The sequence below is a fragment of the Oenanthe melanoleuca genome, chromosome 22, assembly GCF_029582105.1.
Source record: "Oenanthe melanoleuca isolate GR-GAL-2019-014 chromosome 22, OMel1.0, whole genome shotgun sequence".
Lineage (NCBI taxonomy): Eukaryota > Metazoa > Chordata > Aves > Passeriformes > Muscicapidae > Oenanthe > Oenanthe melanoleuca.
In genome coordinates, this window is record NC_079355.1 from 1,280,395 (window position 1) to 1,297,689 (window position 17,295).

At 68.1% G+C, this 17,295-nt stretch overlaps 1 protein-coding gene and 1 long non-coding RNA gene across 2 annotated transcripts; both read left to right on the forward strand.

The window, feature by feature from the left end:
- Nucleotides 1-962: 962 nt before the first annotated feature.
- NPC1L1 (NPC1 like intracellular cholesterol transporter 1) lies at nucleotides 963-16,823 on the forward strand. Its single transcript, XM_056508843.1, has 19 exons — nucleotides 963-1,051; nucleotides 2,325-3,841; nucleotides 4,580-4,680; nucleotides 5,008-5,180; nucleotides 5,647-5,775; nucleotides 6,745-6,927; nucleotides 7,264-7,378; nucleotides 7,787-7,914; nucleotides 8,278-8,415; nucleotides 8,761-8,850; nucleotides 9,971-10,161; nucleotides 10,232-10,359; nucleotides 11,215-11,335; nucleotides 11,854-11,909; nucleotides 13,020-13,170; nucleotides 14,331-14,562; nucleotides 15,606-15,719; nucleotides 16,039-16,201; nucleotides 16,609-16,823. Exons 1-19 carry the CDS (start codon nucleotides 998-1,000, stop codon nucleotides 16,755-16,757), a joined length of 3,933 nt encoding a protein of 1,310 aa, XP_056364818.1. The 5' UTR covers nucleotides 963-997; the 3' UTR covers nucleotides 16,758-16,823.
- On the forward strand, nucleotides 12,223-12,832 carry LOC130262068 (uncharacterized). The gene is made up of 3 exons (XR_008842059.1): nucleotides 12,223-12,358; nucleotides 12,466-12,624; nucleotides 12,785-12,832. It is a non-coding gene; the product is annotated as an uncharacterized LOC130262068 (long non-coding RNA).
- Nucleotides 16,824-17,295: the final 472 nt, after the last annotated feature.

Consider the following 17,295-nt stretch of genomic DNA (forward strand, 5'->3'; position numbering starts at 1 on the left):
GGGCGGGTGTGGCACTGCCCCGCCCTGGTGACATCGGGGACGGGAGTGGCACTGCCCGGGCACTGAGCGGGTCCAAGGCCCTGGACCCGCCGGGGACAGAGGGCACCGGGACAGCGACACGGGGATGGCACACGGGGATACAGAGGGCACCGGGACACGGGGGTGGCACACGCGATGGCACGGGGACACGGGATGGCACACGGGGGTGGCACACGGGGACACAGAGGGCACCGGGACACGGGGGTGGCACACGGGGGTGGCACACGGGGATACAGAGGGCACCGGGACACGGGGGTGGCACACGGGGGTGGCACACGGGGACACAGAGGGCACCGGGACACGGGGGTGGCACACGGGGGTGGCACTGTGACCATCAGGATGGCACCGGGAGACAGGGATGGCACACGAGGATGGCACTGGGAACACGGGGACAGAGGGCACAGGTGGCACATGGACGCGGGGATGGCACACGGGGTGGCACTGGGACGGCAGCGGTGGCACTGGGACATCCCTGGCACGGCCGGGATGGCGCTGTCACCACCAGGGATGGCACCGGGGCGGCCCTGGCACTGCCGGCTCCCTGCCCACGGCCTGGCAGACACCGGGGCGTCACCCCGGGCTGTGTCACTGTCACTGTCACAGCTGTGCCTGGGTGACGTCCTGCTGCCACCCTGTGCCACACCCTGAGCCCCAAATTCCCGTTTTTGTCCCCATTTCGGTGCCCGTGAGTGACTCCAGCTGGCACCGCCACCCCGTGCCACCCTAAAGTCCCAGATTCCCGGCTCTGTCCCCATGTCGGTGCCACCCGCTGTGTCCCGGGCGCTGCGGGGCTCCCGCGGCCCCGCCCCGATCGATCGATCGATCGGGTTAATGATCGATCGGGCCCGGGGCTGATTGGCCGCGGGTCCATCAGGCCAGCAGGGCCCTCCCCGGGTGGCGCCGCGGGGGCGGGGGGGGTTTATAGGCGCGGGTGGCACTTGGGGACACCCCTGTCAGCATGGCCGGGACCCTGGCACTGCCCGCGGCGCTGCTGGCCGCGCTGCTGGCGCTGGTAGGGGACAGGGACAGCGCGGTGGCACTGGGAGGGACAGCGGGGCTGGGGCGGGGACTGGGAGTGGCAGCGGCGGGGGCGGCGGTGCGGTGACCCCTGGTGACATTTTGGGGACTGAGAGTGGCAGGGGACACTGATGTGGTCCCCGTTTGGTGACATTTGAGGGTGGCAGAGCCGGGGCACACCGCACCGTGGTGACTTTTGGGGTCTGAGAGTGACAGGGGACACCTGTGTGGTCCCCATTTGGTGACATTTGGGGGACTCAGGGTGGCAGCAGCTGGGGACACTGGCGCCGTGCCCCCTTGGTGACATTTAGGTGGCACTTGGAAGGTTTGGGGGTGACAGAACCAGGGGACACCCTTGTGGTGCCCACTTGGTGACAATTGGGAAGGGCTCAGGGAGACACTGCCATGGTGCTCTTTGGTGACATTTGGGTGACATTTGGGAGGTGTCAGGGCAGGGGACACCCCGGAGGTGGCCGTTGGTGACAATCGGAGGTGGCAGGGCGGGGGACACTGCCCCGGCGCCCTTTGGTGACATTCCGAGGAGCTGGGAGTGGCAGAGCCGCTCCTTGTGGTGCCCTTTGGGTGGCACCTGGTGACACCTGGGTGACATCTGGAGGGGCAGTGAGTGGCAGAGCAGGGGACACTGCTGTGGTGCCCTCAGGTGCCACCTGGGTGACCTTTGGGTGACATTTGGGTGATGTTTTGGGCGTGGCAGGACGGGCGGCTCTGTGGTGCCCTTTGGGTGACGTTTGGGGGGGCTGGGGGTGACAGGGGCGGGGGGGACACCTCCATGGTGCCCCTCAGGTGGCATTTGGGTGGCATTTGGGACTGGGTGTGACAGAATGGAGAGGACCGAATGGGTGGTGACATTCGGGTGACATTTGGAGGGGCTGGGGGTGGCAGAGCTGTGGGGACACCTCCATGGTGCCCCTCAGGCGCCCCTGGGTGACATTTGGGTGGCGTTTGGAGGAGCTAGGGTGACAGTATGGAGGGGACAGAATGCGTGGTGACATTTGGGTGGCATTTGGCGGGGCTGGGGGTGACAGATGGAGGGGACATTGCTGTGGCGCCACCTGGGTGACATTTGGAAGAACCAAAGCTGTCAGAATGTGGGGACAATGTCCTGGTACCCCTGGGTGACATTCGGGTGCCACTTGGCGGGACTGGTGGTGGCGCAGCCATGGTGTGTACTCGCCCAGTGCCACTTAACCCCTCAAGCGCCACCGCCGTGCCACCACGCCGTCCCCTTTCCGTCCCCTTCGCCGCAGGCCGCGCCGTCGCTGACCCCCCGGCACCAGCGCGGCTTCTGCGCCTTCTACGGCGAGTGCGGGCGGAACCCCGAGGTGAACGTGTCGCTGCTGCCCTCGCGGGTGCCCTGCCTGTCCAACACGCCCGCCCGCGGGGCCTCGGCGCCGCTGCTGTCGCTGCTGCGCTCCGTGTGCCCCGAGCTGGTGCGCGACAACGACACCACGCGCGTGTGCTGCAGCTACAACCAGCTGAACGCGCTGCGCCTCAGCGTGGGGCTGTCGGGCGCGGTGCTGGCGCGCTGCCCCGCCTGCGCCCGCAACTTCGCCAACCTCTACTGCCACAACATCTGCAGCCCCGACCAGAGCCTCTTCACCAACGTCACCCGCGTCGCCCCGTACGCGGCGGTGCCCGGCGCGCTCGCCGTGCTCGAGTACCAGCTCTTCTACCGGCAGCGCTACGCCCAGGCCGCCTTCGAGTCGTGCCGGGATGTGCGGCTGCCGGCCACGGGCGGCTACGCCATCGCCACCATGTGCGGCCGCTACGGCGCGCAGCTCTGCACGGCGCAGCGCTGGCTGGACTTCCAGGGCGACAAGAACAACGGGCTGGCGCCGCTGCAGATCGACTTCCAGCTGCTGCCCAACTCCTCCGAGCCCGGCCAGGGCATCGCCCCGCTGGACGCGCCCGTCTGGGGCTGCGACCAGGCGCCGGACGCGGAGCAGGAGCCGTGTTCGTGCCAGGACTGCCCCCGCTCCTGCGCGCCCCTGGTGCCGCCCGCGGCGCCGCGCCCGCCGTTCCGCATCGGCCGCGCCGACGGGGTGCTGGTCATCTGCGCGCTGCTGTTCGCCGCGCTCGCCCTGCTCTTCCTGCTGGCCCTGCTGTGCCGCCGCGGAGCGGCCGAGCCGCCGCCGAAGCCGCGGGGCCGCGGCGGGTGCGCGGGGCGGGCGGGCGACGCGTGGCAGCGCGGCCTGGAGCGCGCGTTCCGCCGCTGGGGCACCGTGGTGGCCGCATGGCCGGTGACCGTGCTGCTGGTGGCCCTGGCGGTGGCCGCGGGGCTGTCGGCCGGGATAGTGACCCTGCGGCTGACCACGGACCCGGTGGAGCTGTGGTCAGCGCCGGGCAGCCGCGCCCGGCAGGAGAAGGCGTTCCACGACCGGCACTTCGGGCCGTTCCTGCGCACCAACCAGGTCATCGTGACCGCGCCGGGCCGCCCGAACCGCACCTACGACTCGCTGCTGCTGGGCACCAAGAACTTCAGCGGGGTGCTGGCCGAGGACGTGCTGCTGGCGCTGCTGGAGCTGCAGGACGCGCTGGCGGCCACCACGGCGTGGGCGCCGGGCTCGGGCAGGAACGTCAGCCTGCAGGACGTGTGCTACGCGCCCCTCAACCCCGCCGAGCCCCGCGTGGGCGACTGCGCCGTGTCCAGCGTCACGCAGTACTTCCAGAACAACCGCAGCCGCCTGGCGCTCAGCGCCTGGCAGCAGAACGGCGACCAGCAGGGCACCGTGGACTGGCACGACCACATCATCTACTGCGTCAAGTGGGTGCCGCGGGCGAGGGGCGCGGGGGATGGGGCGGCACGGTGTGGCACAGGGGTCGTGGGGTGGTCAGTTGTGGAGTCGGGGTGATGCCCAGGGGGTGCTGGACATGGCACAGTGACCATGGGATGGTCAGTTGTGGGGTTGGGGTGACACCTGTGGGGTGCTGGACATGGCACAGTGGTCAGTTGTGGGGTCGGGGTGATGCCCAGGGGGTGCTGGACATGGCACAGTGACCATGGGATGGTCAGTTGTGGGGTCGGGGTGATGCCCAGGGGGTGCTGGACATGGCACAGTGACCATGGCATGGTGAGCTGTGGGGTTGGGGTGACACCTGTGGGGTGCTGGACATGGCCTGGTGCCCGTGGGGGTTTATCTGTGGGGCTGGGGGGTTTCTATGGGGTGCCCCTTGTGGCATGGTGCCCGTGGGGTGCCCGGTTTGGGGGTCCGGGTGCTCTCTGTGGGGCACTCAGGGGGTCGGGGTGCCACCCACTGCTGCCAGGGTGTCACCCCTGTGTCCCCCAGGGTGTCACGGTGCCTGAGGGGTGCCAGGCTGTGTCTCTGGAGTGTCACCCGCGTGTCCCCATCACTCTGGGGTGCCAGGCTGTGTCTCTGGGGTGCCACCCGCGTGTCCCCCGTCCCTGCCGGGCGCTCCGAGGTCCCCGCGGGTGGCGTTGGGCGCGGGCCGGGGGCCGGGCGGGCACAGCCCCCGCTGACGCCCCCGGCCCTGTCGCCACCAGCTCCCCGCTCTCCTTCAAGGACATCACGGCGCTGGAGCTGAGCTGCATGGCCGAGTACGGCGGGCCCGTGTTCCCCTACATCGCCCTGGGCGGCTACCGCGGTACGGGGGGCTCGGGGGGTCCCGGGATTCTGGGGGTTCCAGGAGGCTCCGGAGGGTCGGGGGTCCAGGGGGATCCGGGGATTCCGGGGGTCCCGGGGTTCGGGGGGTCCGGGGGATGCCGGGGATTCCCGGAGTCCGGTGGTTCCGGAGGATCTGGGGGTTCCGAGGGGGTTCTGGGGGTTCCGGGAAGTTCCGGAGGGTCCGGGGGCTTCGCGGTTTCTTGGGTGCGGGCGGTTCCGGGAGGTTCGGGTGTCCGGGCTGTTCCCGGCGGTTCCGGGGGTTCGGGGGTCCGGGCCGTGTCCCCGCCGTGACGCCGCGTCCCCGCAGAGTCCGAGTACACGGAGGCCGAGGCGCTCATTGTCACCTACTCGCTCAACAACTTCGCGGCCGGGGACCCGCGCCTCGAGTGGGTGCTCGAGTGGGAGCGCCGGTTCCTGGACGTGGTGCGCGACTTCCAGCGGCGGCACCGCCACAACCTCTCGGTCACCTTCATGGCCGAGGTGCGGCCGTGTGCCCCGTGTCACCTCCGTGTCACCTCCGTGTCACCTCCGTGTCACCTCCGTGTCACCTCTGTGTGCCCTCCGTGTCACCTCCGTGTGCCCCCCGTGTGCCCCCCGTGTGACCTCCGTGTCTCTGTGACCCCGTGTCCCTGCTGTCACCTGTGCCACTGTCTCCGTAGAGGCCCCAGTGAACCTCGTGTCCCCTCAATGTCCCTGGTGCCCTCCATGTCCCTGTGTCCCCTCCATGCCCCTGTGCCCCCCGTGTCCCTGTGCCCCTTCCACGTCCCCATGTCCCCTCCATGTCCCCGTGTCCCTGTGTCCTCTTCATGTCCCATGTCCCCTCCATGTCCCCGTGTCCCCGGTGTCTCCCGTGTCCCCGTTCCCCCTCCATGTCCCCCGTGCCCCCCGTGCCCCCCACGTCTCGGTGCCCCCCCAGCTGTCCCTGTCGCTGTCGCTGTCCCCTCAGCGCTCCCTGGAGGACGAGATCAACCGCACGAGCGGGGAGGACATCCCGGTGTTCGCCACCAGTTACCTGCTGGTGTTCGCCTACATCGCGCTGGCCCTGGGCGAGTACACGGCCTGGCGGCGGGTCCTGGTGAGCGCGGGGACCGGGGGGCACGGGGGGGGCACGGGGTCCTGGTGAGCCCCGGGAGGGTTCGGGGATCCATTTGGGGGGTCCGGAGGGGTTCGGAGGTGGTGGCAGCGGCCGGGGAGGAGGGGCTCGGTGTGCTGATCCCGGGGTGCCGATCCCGATGTTCTGATCCCGGGGTTCCGATCCCGGGGTGCTGATCTGGGGGTGCCGATCCCGGGGTGTCCCGGGAGTGCCGATCCCGATGTTCTGATCCCGGGGTTCTGATCCCGTGGTTCCGATCCCGGGGTGCTGATTCGTGGTTCCGATCCCGATGTTCCGATCCCGGGTGCTGATCCCGGGGTGCTGATCCCGGGGTGCTGATCCCGATGTTCTGATCCCGGGGTGCTGATCCGTGGTTCCGATCCCGGGGTGCCGATCCCGGGGTGCTGATCCGGGGGTGCCGATCCCGGGTGCTGATCCGTGGTTCCGATCCCGATGTTCTGATCCCGGGGTTCCGATCCCGGGGTGCTGATCCGTGGTTCCGATCCCGGGGTTCCGATCCCGGGTGCCGATCCGTGGTTCCGATCCCGGGTGCTGATCCGTGGTTCCGATCCCGGGTTCCGATCCCGGGGTGCCGATCCCGGGTGCTGATCCGTGGTTCCGATCCCGTGGTTCCGATCCCGGGGTGCCGATCCCAATGTTCCGATCCCGGGGTGCCGATCCCGTGGTTCCGATCCCGGGGTGCTGATCCGTGGTTCCGATCCCGTTGTTCCGATCCCGGGCGCTGATCCGTGGCTCCGATCCCGGGTGCCGATCCCGTGGTTCCGATCCCGGGGTGCCGATCCCAGTGTTCCGATCCCGGGTGCCGATCCCGGGTGCCGATCCCGATGTTCCGATCCCGGGGTGCTGATCCCGGGTGCCGATCCCGATGTTCCGATCCCGATGTTCCGATCCCGGGTGCTGATCCGTGGCTCCGATCCCGGGGTGCCGCAGGTGGAGTCCAAGGTGACGCTGGCGCTCGGGGGCATCGTGGTGGTGCTGGGCGCGGTGCTGGCCGCCATGGGGCTGCTGGCGCTGCTCGGGCTGCCCTCGTCCCTCATCATCATCGAGGTCGTGCCCTTCCTCGTGCTGGCCGTGGGCGCCGACAACATCTTCATCTTCGTGCAGGAGCTGCAGGTGGGGCAGGGGGTCGGGGGTGTGGGGGGCACCGGGGGGGGATCGGGGGGGTCCTTGGGGCACGGGGGCTTGGGGACACTTTGGGGACAGTTTGGGGACCCCATGGGCTGCGGGGGCACTTTTGGGATTCCCATGGGGAATGTGTCCCTAGCGGGGGTCCCGTGGGCAGGGGGTGCCCAGGGGGGTCTCCTGGGGTCTGGGGGTGCCCGTGGGGGTCCCCTAGGATCTGGGGGTGCCCGTGGGGATTCCCTGGGATCTGGAGGTGCCCGTGGGGGTCCCTCGGATGTGGGGGTGCCCGGGGGTCCCCCGGCTGCCCTGACGCCCCCCGGCCAGCAGCAGTCGCAGCGGGAGCCGGGCGAGACGCGGGAGCAGCACGTGGGGCGGGTGCTGGCGCAGGTGGCACCGAGCATGCTGCTCTGCAGCACCTCCGAGGCCGTCTGCTTCCTGCTCGGTGAGTCGGGGGCTCCGGGGGCACGGGGGGCACCGGGGGCACGGGGGGCTCCGGGGGCACCGGGGGCACGGGGGGCTCCGGGGGCACGGGGGGCTCCGGGGGCACGGGGCAGGTACTGGGGGTACAGGGACATGGGGGCACAGGGAAACGGGGCGGCACTGTGGGGGACAAGCAGAGATGAGGGGACACGAGGGCACAGGGTGGGCACAGGGACACGGGGGCACAGTGGGTACAGGGGGCGCAGGGTGGCAACAGGGACACGGGGGGCAAGGGGGACGGGCTGGGGGGTGTGGGGTGGGGAGGATGGCATGGGGTCCTGGTGACGCGGGGGTGTCCCGGAGATGTCCCGGTGTCCCGGGGTTGTCCCGGGGGTGTCCCCAGGGTGACCCGGGGCTCGGGGGTCCCCAGGCGCGCTCTCCTCCATGCCCGCCGTGCGCACCTTCGCGCTCACGGCCTCGCTCGCCATCGCCCTGGATTTCCTGCTGCAAATGTCGGGGTTCGTGGCGCTGGTGGCGCTGGACTATCGGCGACAGGAGGTGACAGCGGGGGACAGCGCCGGGCGAGGGCGGGGGGGCACGGGCTGGGCACGGGGTGGGCGAGAGGGTCCCCGGGGTGGGCACGGGGGGAGCGCAGGACCCCAGGGTGGCCATGGAATTCCCAGGGTGGGCACAGGGTGCATGAGGGTACCCCGGGGTGAATGTGGGGTCCGCAGGGTGGGTGAGAGGACCCCAAGGTGGGTGAGGGTCCCCCGGGTGGGCACAAGGTACATGAGGGTCCCCAGGGTGAATGTGAGGTCCCCAGGGCGGGTGAGGGTCCCCAGGCTGTGCCGGGGGGGCAGGGGACACCCGCGGGGTGCCGTGCCAGCCCCTCCGTGCCCCTGACGCCCCCCGTGCCCCCAGGCCGGCCGCTTCGACCTGTGCTGCTGCTGCGGGACGGGCAAGGGGGCCCCGGCCGGGGCGGGGGCGCGGCTGCTGCGCCCCCTCCTCGAGCGCTACTTCACCCCCGTGCTGCTGCACCGCTGCGTGCGGCCCGCCGTGGTGAGGGGCGGGGGGCGGGGGGCGCGGGGGGCACGGGGGACATTGGGGACATTGGGGAATGGGGGACATGGGGACATTGGGGACATAGGAACAATGAGGGGGGCACAGGGATGTGGGGGGGCTTGGAGTGCGGGGGGGGTGAGAAATGGAGTGAGGGGGTCTGGGGGGGTCCTGAGAGGGTCCGGGGGGATCCTGGGGGACACGTGGAGGGGTTTGGGGGTGACATGAGGGCTTTGGGGGGTTTGGGGGGCCATGAGGGGTCCGTGGGATGTTTGGGGGGGCCATGAGGGGTCCGTGGCGGTTTTGGGGGTGCCGCGGGGGTCCCTGAGCACATCCCTCCCCCAGGTGCTGCTGTTCCTGTTCCTGGCCTGTGCCGGGCTCTTCCTGCTGTTCCAGGTGTCCGTGGGGCTGGACCAGGAGCTGGCGCTGCCCGAGGTGGGGGACACGGGCACTGGGGGACACGGGGGGACAGGGGGACACGGGGTCTGGGGGACACGGGGACAGGGGGACACGGGGGGACAGGGGGACACGGGGTCTGGGGGACACGGGGACAGGGGGACACGGGGGGACAGCAGGGACATCGAGGGTGGCACCCGTGGGGAGGCTCGGGGACACGTAGGGGTCACACGGCCCCATGTGGGGACACGTGGGAAGGCTGGGACACCTTAGGGACCCTTTGGGGACCCCCCAGGACCCTGTGGGTGATAGGGCTGGGTGACACATGGGGTGGGTGACACATGGCATGAGGGTCACATGGCCATATATGGGGACACATGGAGGGTGACATTGCCATATATGGGGACACATAGGTGCGGCATGGCCATATATGGAGACACATGGCAGGGTGACACGGCCATATATGGGGACATGTGGAGGGGTGACACAGCCCTGAATGGGGACACATGGCAGGGGTGTGACATGGCAGGGGTGACATGGCCGTGTATGGGGACACATGGAGGGTGACATGGCCATATATGTCCATGGCTGTCCCCTATCCCCTGCCTGTCCCCTGTCCCCTGGCTGTCCCCTGACCTGTGCCTGTCCCCTGGCTGTCTCCTGACCCGTGCCTGTCCCTTGTCCCCTGGCTGTCCCCTGGCTGTCCCCTGACCCGTGCCTGTCCTCTGACCCGTGCCTGTCCCCTGTCCCCTGGCTGTCCCCTGACCCGTGCCTGTCCCCTGTCCCCTGGCTCTCCCCTGACTGTCCCCTGGCTGTCCCCTGACCCGTGCCTGTCCCCTGGCTGTCCCCTGGCTGTCCCCTGACTGTCCCCTGGCTGTCCCCTGTCCCCTGGCTGTCCCCTGTCCCCTGGCTGTCCCCTGGCTGTCTCCTGACCCGTGCCTGTCCCCTGTCCCCTGTCCCCTGGCTGTCCCCTGGCTGTCCCCTGACTGTCCCTTGGCTGTCCCCTGACCCGTGCCTGTCCCCTGGCTGTCCCCTGACCCGTGCCTGTCCCCTGTCCCCTGGCTGTCCCCTGTCCCCTGCCTGTCCCCTGTCCCCTGGCTGTCCCCTGACTGTCCCCTGGCTGTCCCCTGACCCGTGCCTGTCCCCTGGCTGTCCCCAGGACTCGTACATGCTCCAGTACTTCTCGGCACTGAACCAGTACCTGGCCGTGGGTGTCCCCACCTACTTTGTCACCACGGGCGGCTACAACTTCTCGTCGGCCGAGGGCACCAACGCCATCTGCTCCAGCTCGGGCTGCGACAACGACTCTCTGACCCAGACCATCCAGCTGGCCACGGCCTTCCCCAACGTGTGAGTGGCGGGAGAGCCGCGGGCCAGCGCGGCCCCGCCCGGCTCCTGCCAGCCCCGTGTCCCTCCCCAGGTCCTACCTGGCCATCCCGGCCACCTCGTGGGTGGACGATTTCCTGGACTGGCTGAACCCCATGGGGCGCTGCTGCCGCATCCACTGGTTCGGGGAGCACAAGGGCGAGTTCTGCCCCTCCACCAGCGGTGGGTGCGCGGCGGGCGGGGCTGGGCTGGCCACTGGGTGCCCACCACGGGGGCCTTTGGGTGGTCATTGAGTGCCCACCATGGGGGCCGTTGGGTGACCATTGAGTGCCCACCATGGGGGCATTTGGGTGGCCACTGGGTGGCCATTGAGTGCCCACCATGGGGGCCATTGGGTGGTCATTGAGTGCCCACCGTGGGGGCATTTGGGTGGCCATTGAGTGGCCGTTGGGTGGCCATTGAGTGCCCACCATGGGGGCCGTTGGGTGGTCATTGAGTGCCCACCATGGGGGCATTTGGGTGGCCATTGAGTGGCCGTTGGGTGGCCATTGAGTGCCCACCATGGGGGCCATTGGGTGGCCATTGAGTGCCCACCATGGGGGCATTTGGGTGGCCATTGAGTGGCCGTTGGGTGGCCATTGAGTGCCCACCGTGGGGGCCTTTGGGTGGTCATTGAGTGCCCACCATGGTGGCCATTGGATGGCCACTGGGTGCCCACCATTATGGCCCTTAGGTGTACATTGAGTGTCCACTGCTGTGGCCATTGGATGCCCACAATGGTCGCCGTTGCGCGGCCATTGGGCACTCACCATGGTGGCCATTGGGTGGCCATTGGATGACCACTGTGATGGTCATTGGGTGCCCACCACTGTGGCCTGTTGGGTGCCCACTGTGATGACCACTGTAATGACCAGTGGGTGGCCACCACGGTGGTCACTGGCTCCCTACGATGTTGCCCACTGGGTGCCTGCTGGTGCCCGCTGCGATGGCCACCCCGTGCCCTTTGGTGGCCTTTGGTGGCCTTTGGTGGCCTTTGGTGGCCTTTGGTGGCCGCGCTGACCGCCCTGCGTGCCGCAGACGACGCGAGCTGCGTGCTGGGCCAGTGCCTGAAGACGCCGCGCCGCCCCACGGCCCAGGAGTTCGAGCGCTTCCTGCCCTGGTTCCTGCAGGACCGGCCCACGCTGCACTGCGCCAAGGGGTGAGGGACACCGCGGGGACACCGCGGGGACACCGCGGGGCACGGTGGTGGCACTGCGGTGGCACTGAAGTGACACCAGGGGAGGCAGTGGGGTGTGGTACCGGGGGACACTCAGGAGTACATGCCACCCAAGGGGACACAGAGGTGGGTGGCACTGTGTTGGTACTGTGGTGACACTGTGGTGGCACCAGCAGAGCCACCAGGGTGTGGTACTGGGGGACACTCGAGGGTACGTGCCACCCAAGGGGACACTGGAGGCATCTAGGGGTGGGTGCCACTTGTGGGGACACTGAGGAGTAGGTGCCACTCAGGGGGGACACCCAAGGGCACGCCCAGGGGTAGGTGGCACCTGTGGGGACACCCAGGGCGCGGTGCCACCCATGGGGGGTGACACGCAGGGATATGAGCACCAGCGTGGGCACTCCTTGGGTGTCCCCTGACCCCCGTGTCTGTCCTGACCCTGTGTGTCCCTGTCCCCCTGTCCCCCCGTCCCCTGACCCCTGTCCCTGTCCCCGCAGTGGCCTGGGCGCCTACGACACCGCTGTGAGCAGGGACGCCAACGGCACCATCCTGGGTGAGAGCAGGAGGGGACAGGGGACAGGGGGACAGAGGAGTGACCACTGCCCCTGGGGGTGACCATTGACCCCTGGGGGTGACCACTGCCCCTGGGCGTGACCACTGCCCCTGGGCGTGACCATTGACCCCTGAGTGACCATTGCCCCACAGTGACAATTACCCTGGTGATGCCCACTGCCCCAGAGTGCCCATTACCCCCGTGGTGCCCATTATCCCTGGAGTGCCCACTGCCCCAGAGTGCCCACTGCCCCCGTGATGCCCACTGCCCCAGAGTGCCCATTACCTCGGAGTGCCCACTGCCGCAGAGTGCCCACTGCCCCCGTGATGCCCACTGCCCCTGAGTGACCATTACCTCGGAGTGCCCACTGCCGCAGAGTGACCACTCCCCTCGGAGTGCTGACTGCCCCTGTAGTGACCATTACCCCCGTGGTGCCCATTACCCCTGGAGTGCCCACTGCCCCGGAGTGACCACTGATCCCTGAGTGCTCACTGCCCCAGAGTGACCATTGCCCCTGGAGTACCCACTGCCCCCGTGGTGCCCATTACCCCTGGAGTGACCATTACCCCTGTGGTGCCCATTACCCCCGTGATGCCCACTGCCCCTGAGTGACCATTACCCCCGTGGTGCCCATTACCCCCATGATGCCCACTGCCCCTGAGTGACCATTACCCCTGGAGTGACCATTACCCCCGTGGTGCCCATTACCCTGGTGGTGCCCACTGTCCCTGAGTGCCCATTACCCCTGTGGTGCCCATTACCGCCATGATGCCCACTGCCCCTGAGTGACCATTACCCCTGGAGTGACCATTACCCTGGTGGTGCCCACTGCCCCAGAGTGACCATTACCCCCAGAGTGACGATTACCCCTGCAGTGACCATTACCCCCATGATGCCCACTGCCCCGGAGTGACCACTACCCCGTGATGCCCATTACCCTGGTGGTGCCCACTGCCCCTGAGTGCCCATTACCCCCGTGGTGCCCATTACCCCCGTGATGCCCGTTACCCCGGCGGTGCCCACTGCCCCGCGGTGCCCGCTGGCCGGAGGCACCGCTGACCGGAGGCGCCGCTGACCGGCGGCGCCGCTGACCCCTGCGCTGCCCCGCAGCCTCGCGGTTCATGGCGTACCAGCGGCCGCTCCGCACGTCCCAGGAGTACACGGCCGCGCTGCGCGCCGCCCGCGCGCTGGCCGAGCGCATCACCCGCACCCTGCGCGCCGTGCCCGGCACCGACCCCGCCTTCCGCGTCTTCCCCTACACGTGAGTGGCACCGCGGGGACACCGCGGGGACAGCCGGGCTCACCAGGGGGTGCCCAGGTAGCCGTGCCCGGGTCAGGGTGCCCGTCCTGGGGTCTCAAGGGGGTGCCCCAGTCAGGGTCACTGTGGGTGACCAGTTTGAGGGCGCCAGTCCTGGGGTCAATGGGGGTCCCAGCTTAAGGGATTCCCAGTTAGGGGTGCTGGGGGTGCCCCAGTGCCCCTGTTGGGGGTCTCAAGGGGGCGCCCCAGTCAGGGTCAGTGTGGGTGAGCCCCGTTTTAGGGGTTCCCAGTTGGCAATGCTCAGTCTTGAGGTGCCCATTCCAGGGTGCTGGGGGTGCCCCAGTGCCCCTGTTGGGGTCTCAAGGGGGTGCCCCAGTCAGGGTCACTGTGGGTGTCCATTCTAGGGGTTCCCAGTTAGCCATGCCCAGGTCAGGGTGCCCGTTTTGGGGTACCCGGTGCCCATCTCAGGGTGCCCAATGCCCATTTTGGGATCTCGGGTTCTCAGTGCTCATTTTAGGGTTCCCAATGCCCGTTTTGGGGTCTTCGGTGCCGATTTCGGGGTTCCCAGTGCCCATTTTGTGGTGCCCTGTGCCCATATCAGGATACCCAGTGCCCGTTTTGGAGTGTCCAGTGCCCATCTCGGGTTCTCAGTGCTCATTTTGGGGTGCCAATGATAATTTTGGAGTTCCCCATGCCCATTTTGGAGTTCCCAGTGCCCATTCTGGAGTTCCTAATGCCCATTTTGGAGTTCCCCATGCCCATTTTGGGATCCCCAATGCCCATTTTGGAGTTCCCATGCCCATTTTGGAGTTCCCAGTGCCCATTTTGGGATCCCCAATGCCCATTTTGGAGTTCCCAATGCCCATTTTGGAGTTCCCAGTGTCCATTCCGGAGTTCCCAGTGCCCATTTTGGGATTCCCCAATGCCCATTTTGGAGTTCCCAATGCCCATTTTGGAGTTCCCAGTGCCCATTTCGGAGTTCCCAGTGCCCATTTCGGAGTTCCCAGTGCCCATTTTGGAATTCCCCAATGCCCATTTTGGGATCCCCATGCCCATTCCGGAGTTCCCAGTGCCCATTTCGGAGTTCCCAGTGCCCATTCTGGGCTCCCGGCGCCGTCTCAGTGTCCCCGGCGCCGCGCTGGCGGCTCGCGCTGTCCCCGCAGGGTGACGTACGTGTACTACGAGCAGTACCTGACGGTGGTGTACGAGGGGCTGGTGACGCTGGCGCTGTGCCTGGTGCCCACCTTCGCCGTGTCCTTCCTGCTGCTGGGCATGGACGCGCGCTCCAGCCTGGCCACGCTGCTGACCATCGCCCTGGTGCTGCTGGACACCGTGGGCTTCATGGCGCTCTGGGGCGTGCCCTACAACGCCGTGGCGCTCATCAACCTGGTGGCGGTGCGGGGACACGGGGACACTGAGGGGACACGGGGACACTGGGACAGCGGGGACACGGGGACACTGAGGGGACACGGGGACACTGGGACAGCGGGGACACTGGGACAGCAGGGACAGCAGGGACAGCAGGGACATGGCAACAGCGGGGACACGGGGACACTGAGGGGACACAGGGACACAGCACAGCGGGGACAGCAGGGACACGGGGACAGCGGGGACACAGGGACACTGAGGGGACACGGGGACACTGAGGGACACTGAGGGGACACGGGGACACTGAGGGGACAGCGGGGACAGCAGGGACACGGGGACAGCAGGGACACGGGGACATGGCAACAGTGGGGACACGGGGACACTGAGAGGACACGGGGACACTGGGACAGCGGGGACACGGGGACATGGCAACAGTGGGGACACGGGGACACTGAGGGGACACTGAGGGGACACGGGCACAGCGGGGACAGCTGGGACACGGCAACAGCGGGGACATGGGGCCACTGAGGGGACACAGGGACACAGGCACAGTGGGGACAGCGGGGACACGGGGACACTGAGGGGACATGGGGACAGCAGGGACACGGGGCACAGTGGGGGGGCATGGGGACGTGGGGTGGCACAGGGACACGGGGAAGGCAGGGTGGAATGGGGACATGAAGGGTGAGAGGTGGCACAGGAACACAGGGGACATGGGAAGTGTGGGGTGGCATGGGATTTGTGACACGCAGAGTGGCATGGGGAATGTGGGGTGGCACTGGGACACAGGAAAGAGGGTGGCATTGGGACACGAGGTGTGAGGGGTGGCACAGGGACATGGGGCACACTGGGTGGCACAAGGACATGGGGAATATGGGGTGGCACAGGAATATGGGATGGAACAGGGACATGGGGCACATGGGGTGGCACAGGGACGTGGGATGTGCTGCGTGGCTCAGGGCCACAAGGAGTGGCATGGGAGTTTGGGACACCCTGAGTGGCTCTGGGGGCACAGGGGTGGCTCTGGGGACACTGGCAGTGCCCGGGGTGCCAGCCCGGTGTCCCCACAGGCCGTGGGCATCTCGGTGGAGTTCGTGTCCCACATCACCTGCGCCTTCGCCCGCAGCTGCCAGCCCACGCGGGTGGCACGGGCCAGGGAGGCCACTGTCACCATGGGCAGCAAGGTGGGCACGGGGACACCGGGACCCTAAACCCTGCTGGGATGGGGGTGACACTGGGGGAACCCAAATCCTGCTGGGATGGGGGTGACACTGGGGGACCCCAAACCCTGCTGGGATGGGGGTGACACTGAGAGATTCCCTCCTGGGACGGGGAGGTGTCACTGCGGGGCGCTGTCCCTCGCCGGGCCGGTGTCACCGCGGGTGGCCGCTGTCCCCGCGGGAGGTGACACCGCGGGTGGCCGCCGTCCCCGCGGGAGGTGACACCGCGGGTGGCCGCTGTCCCCGCGGGAGGTGACACCGCGGGCGGCCGCTGTCCCCGCAGGTGGTGGCGGGGGTGGCCATGACCAACCTGCCGGGCGTGGTGGTGCTGGCGTTCGCCAAGGCGCGGCTCATCCAGATCTTCTTCTTCCGCCTCAACCTCATCATCACCCTGGTGGGGCTGGCGCACGGCCTCGTGTTCCTGCCCGTGCTGCTGAGCTACATCGGTGCGGAGCGGGACAGGGACGGGGACGGGGACAGGGACGGGGACGGGATGGGGACGGGACGGGGACGGGATGGGGACGGGGACGGGGACGGGGACAGGGACAGGGACAGGGACGGGGACGGGACGGGGACGGGACGGGGATGGGACGGGGATGGGGACAGGGACGGGACGGGGATGGGACGGGGATGGGACGGGGATGGGACGGGGATGGGGACAGGGACTGGGACAGGGATGGGAACAGGGACGGGGACAGGGACGGGGTAACAGGGATGGGGATGGGGACAGGGACGGGCTGGCACTACTGTACCCCCATGTCACCCCTGGGGACAGGGACAGGCTGGCACCGTGCCTGTTGTCCCCTCACTCTGGGGACAAGGACAGGCTGGCACGGTGCCCGTTGCCCCACAGGGCCCAGGCCGCGGGTGCCAGCGGGGCAGGACTCGCCGGGGGACGCGGGGCTGGGCCTTGGCAACCCCGGCTTCAAGGACACGGACACGGGCAAGGACAAGGACAAGGACAAGGACAAGGACAAGGACAAGGCACTGGCGAAGGGCTGAGCCCCCCTGCCCCCCACTCCTCCCCTGTGCCCCTCTCCCCTTTCTATTTAAACTGGTTTTGTCACAGCCTGGACTGGTTGGACTGGGATTGGGGCGGGGGGGGAAGGGGAGCTGCGCCTCAGCTCCCAAATGTCACCGGGGTTGGGGACATGGGGACAGGATGTGGGGCACGAGAATGCAGAGGACACAGGGACATGTGGGGACAAGGACATGCAGGGTACAAGGTCAGGGTCGTTTATAGGACATTCCCTGTGAGAGGTTTATGGGTTTATTTCCAGCCATACAGGCACTTGTAGGGCACATTGGAGACATCCCAGAAGATTCCTCTAGGGTCGTTTGTAGGGCATTCCCAGTAAGAAGTTTATGGGTTTATTCCCAGCCCTAAAGGCACCTGTAGGGCACAGTGGGGACATCCCAGAACATTCCTTTAGGATTGGCTACAGGGCATTCCCTGTGGAAGGTTTATAGGTTGATTCCCACCCCAAAGGTACTTGTAGGGCACAGTGAGGACATCCCAGAGCATTCCATGAGGATGTTT

What these genes read in the sequence shown, in the direction of transcription:
- NPC1L1 (XM_056508843.1), top strand. Translation starts at nt 998, where the DNA reads ATGGCCGGGACCCTGGCACTGCCCGCGGCGCTGCTGGCCGCGCTGCTG. An exon ending in CGGTCACCTTCATGGCCGAG is followed by an intron (nt 5,181 to 5,646) that starts GTGCGGCCGTGT and finishes CTGTCCCCTCAG; the next exon opens with CGCTCCCTGGAGGACGAGAT. An exon ending in GCTGCGTGCGGCCCGCCGTG is followed by an intron (nt 8,416 to 8,760) that starts GTGAGGGGCGGG and finishes TCCCTCCCCCAG; the next exon opens with GTGCTGCTGTTCCTGTTCCT.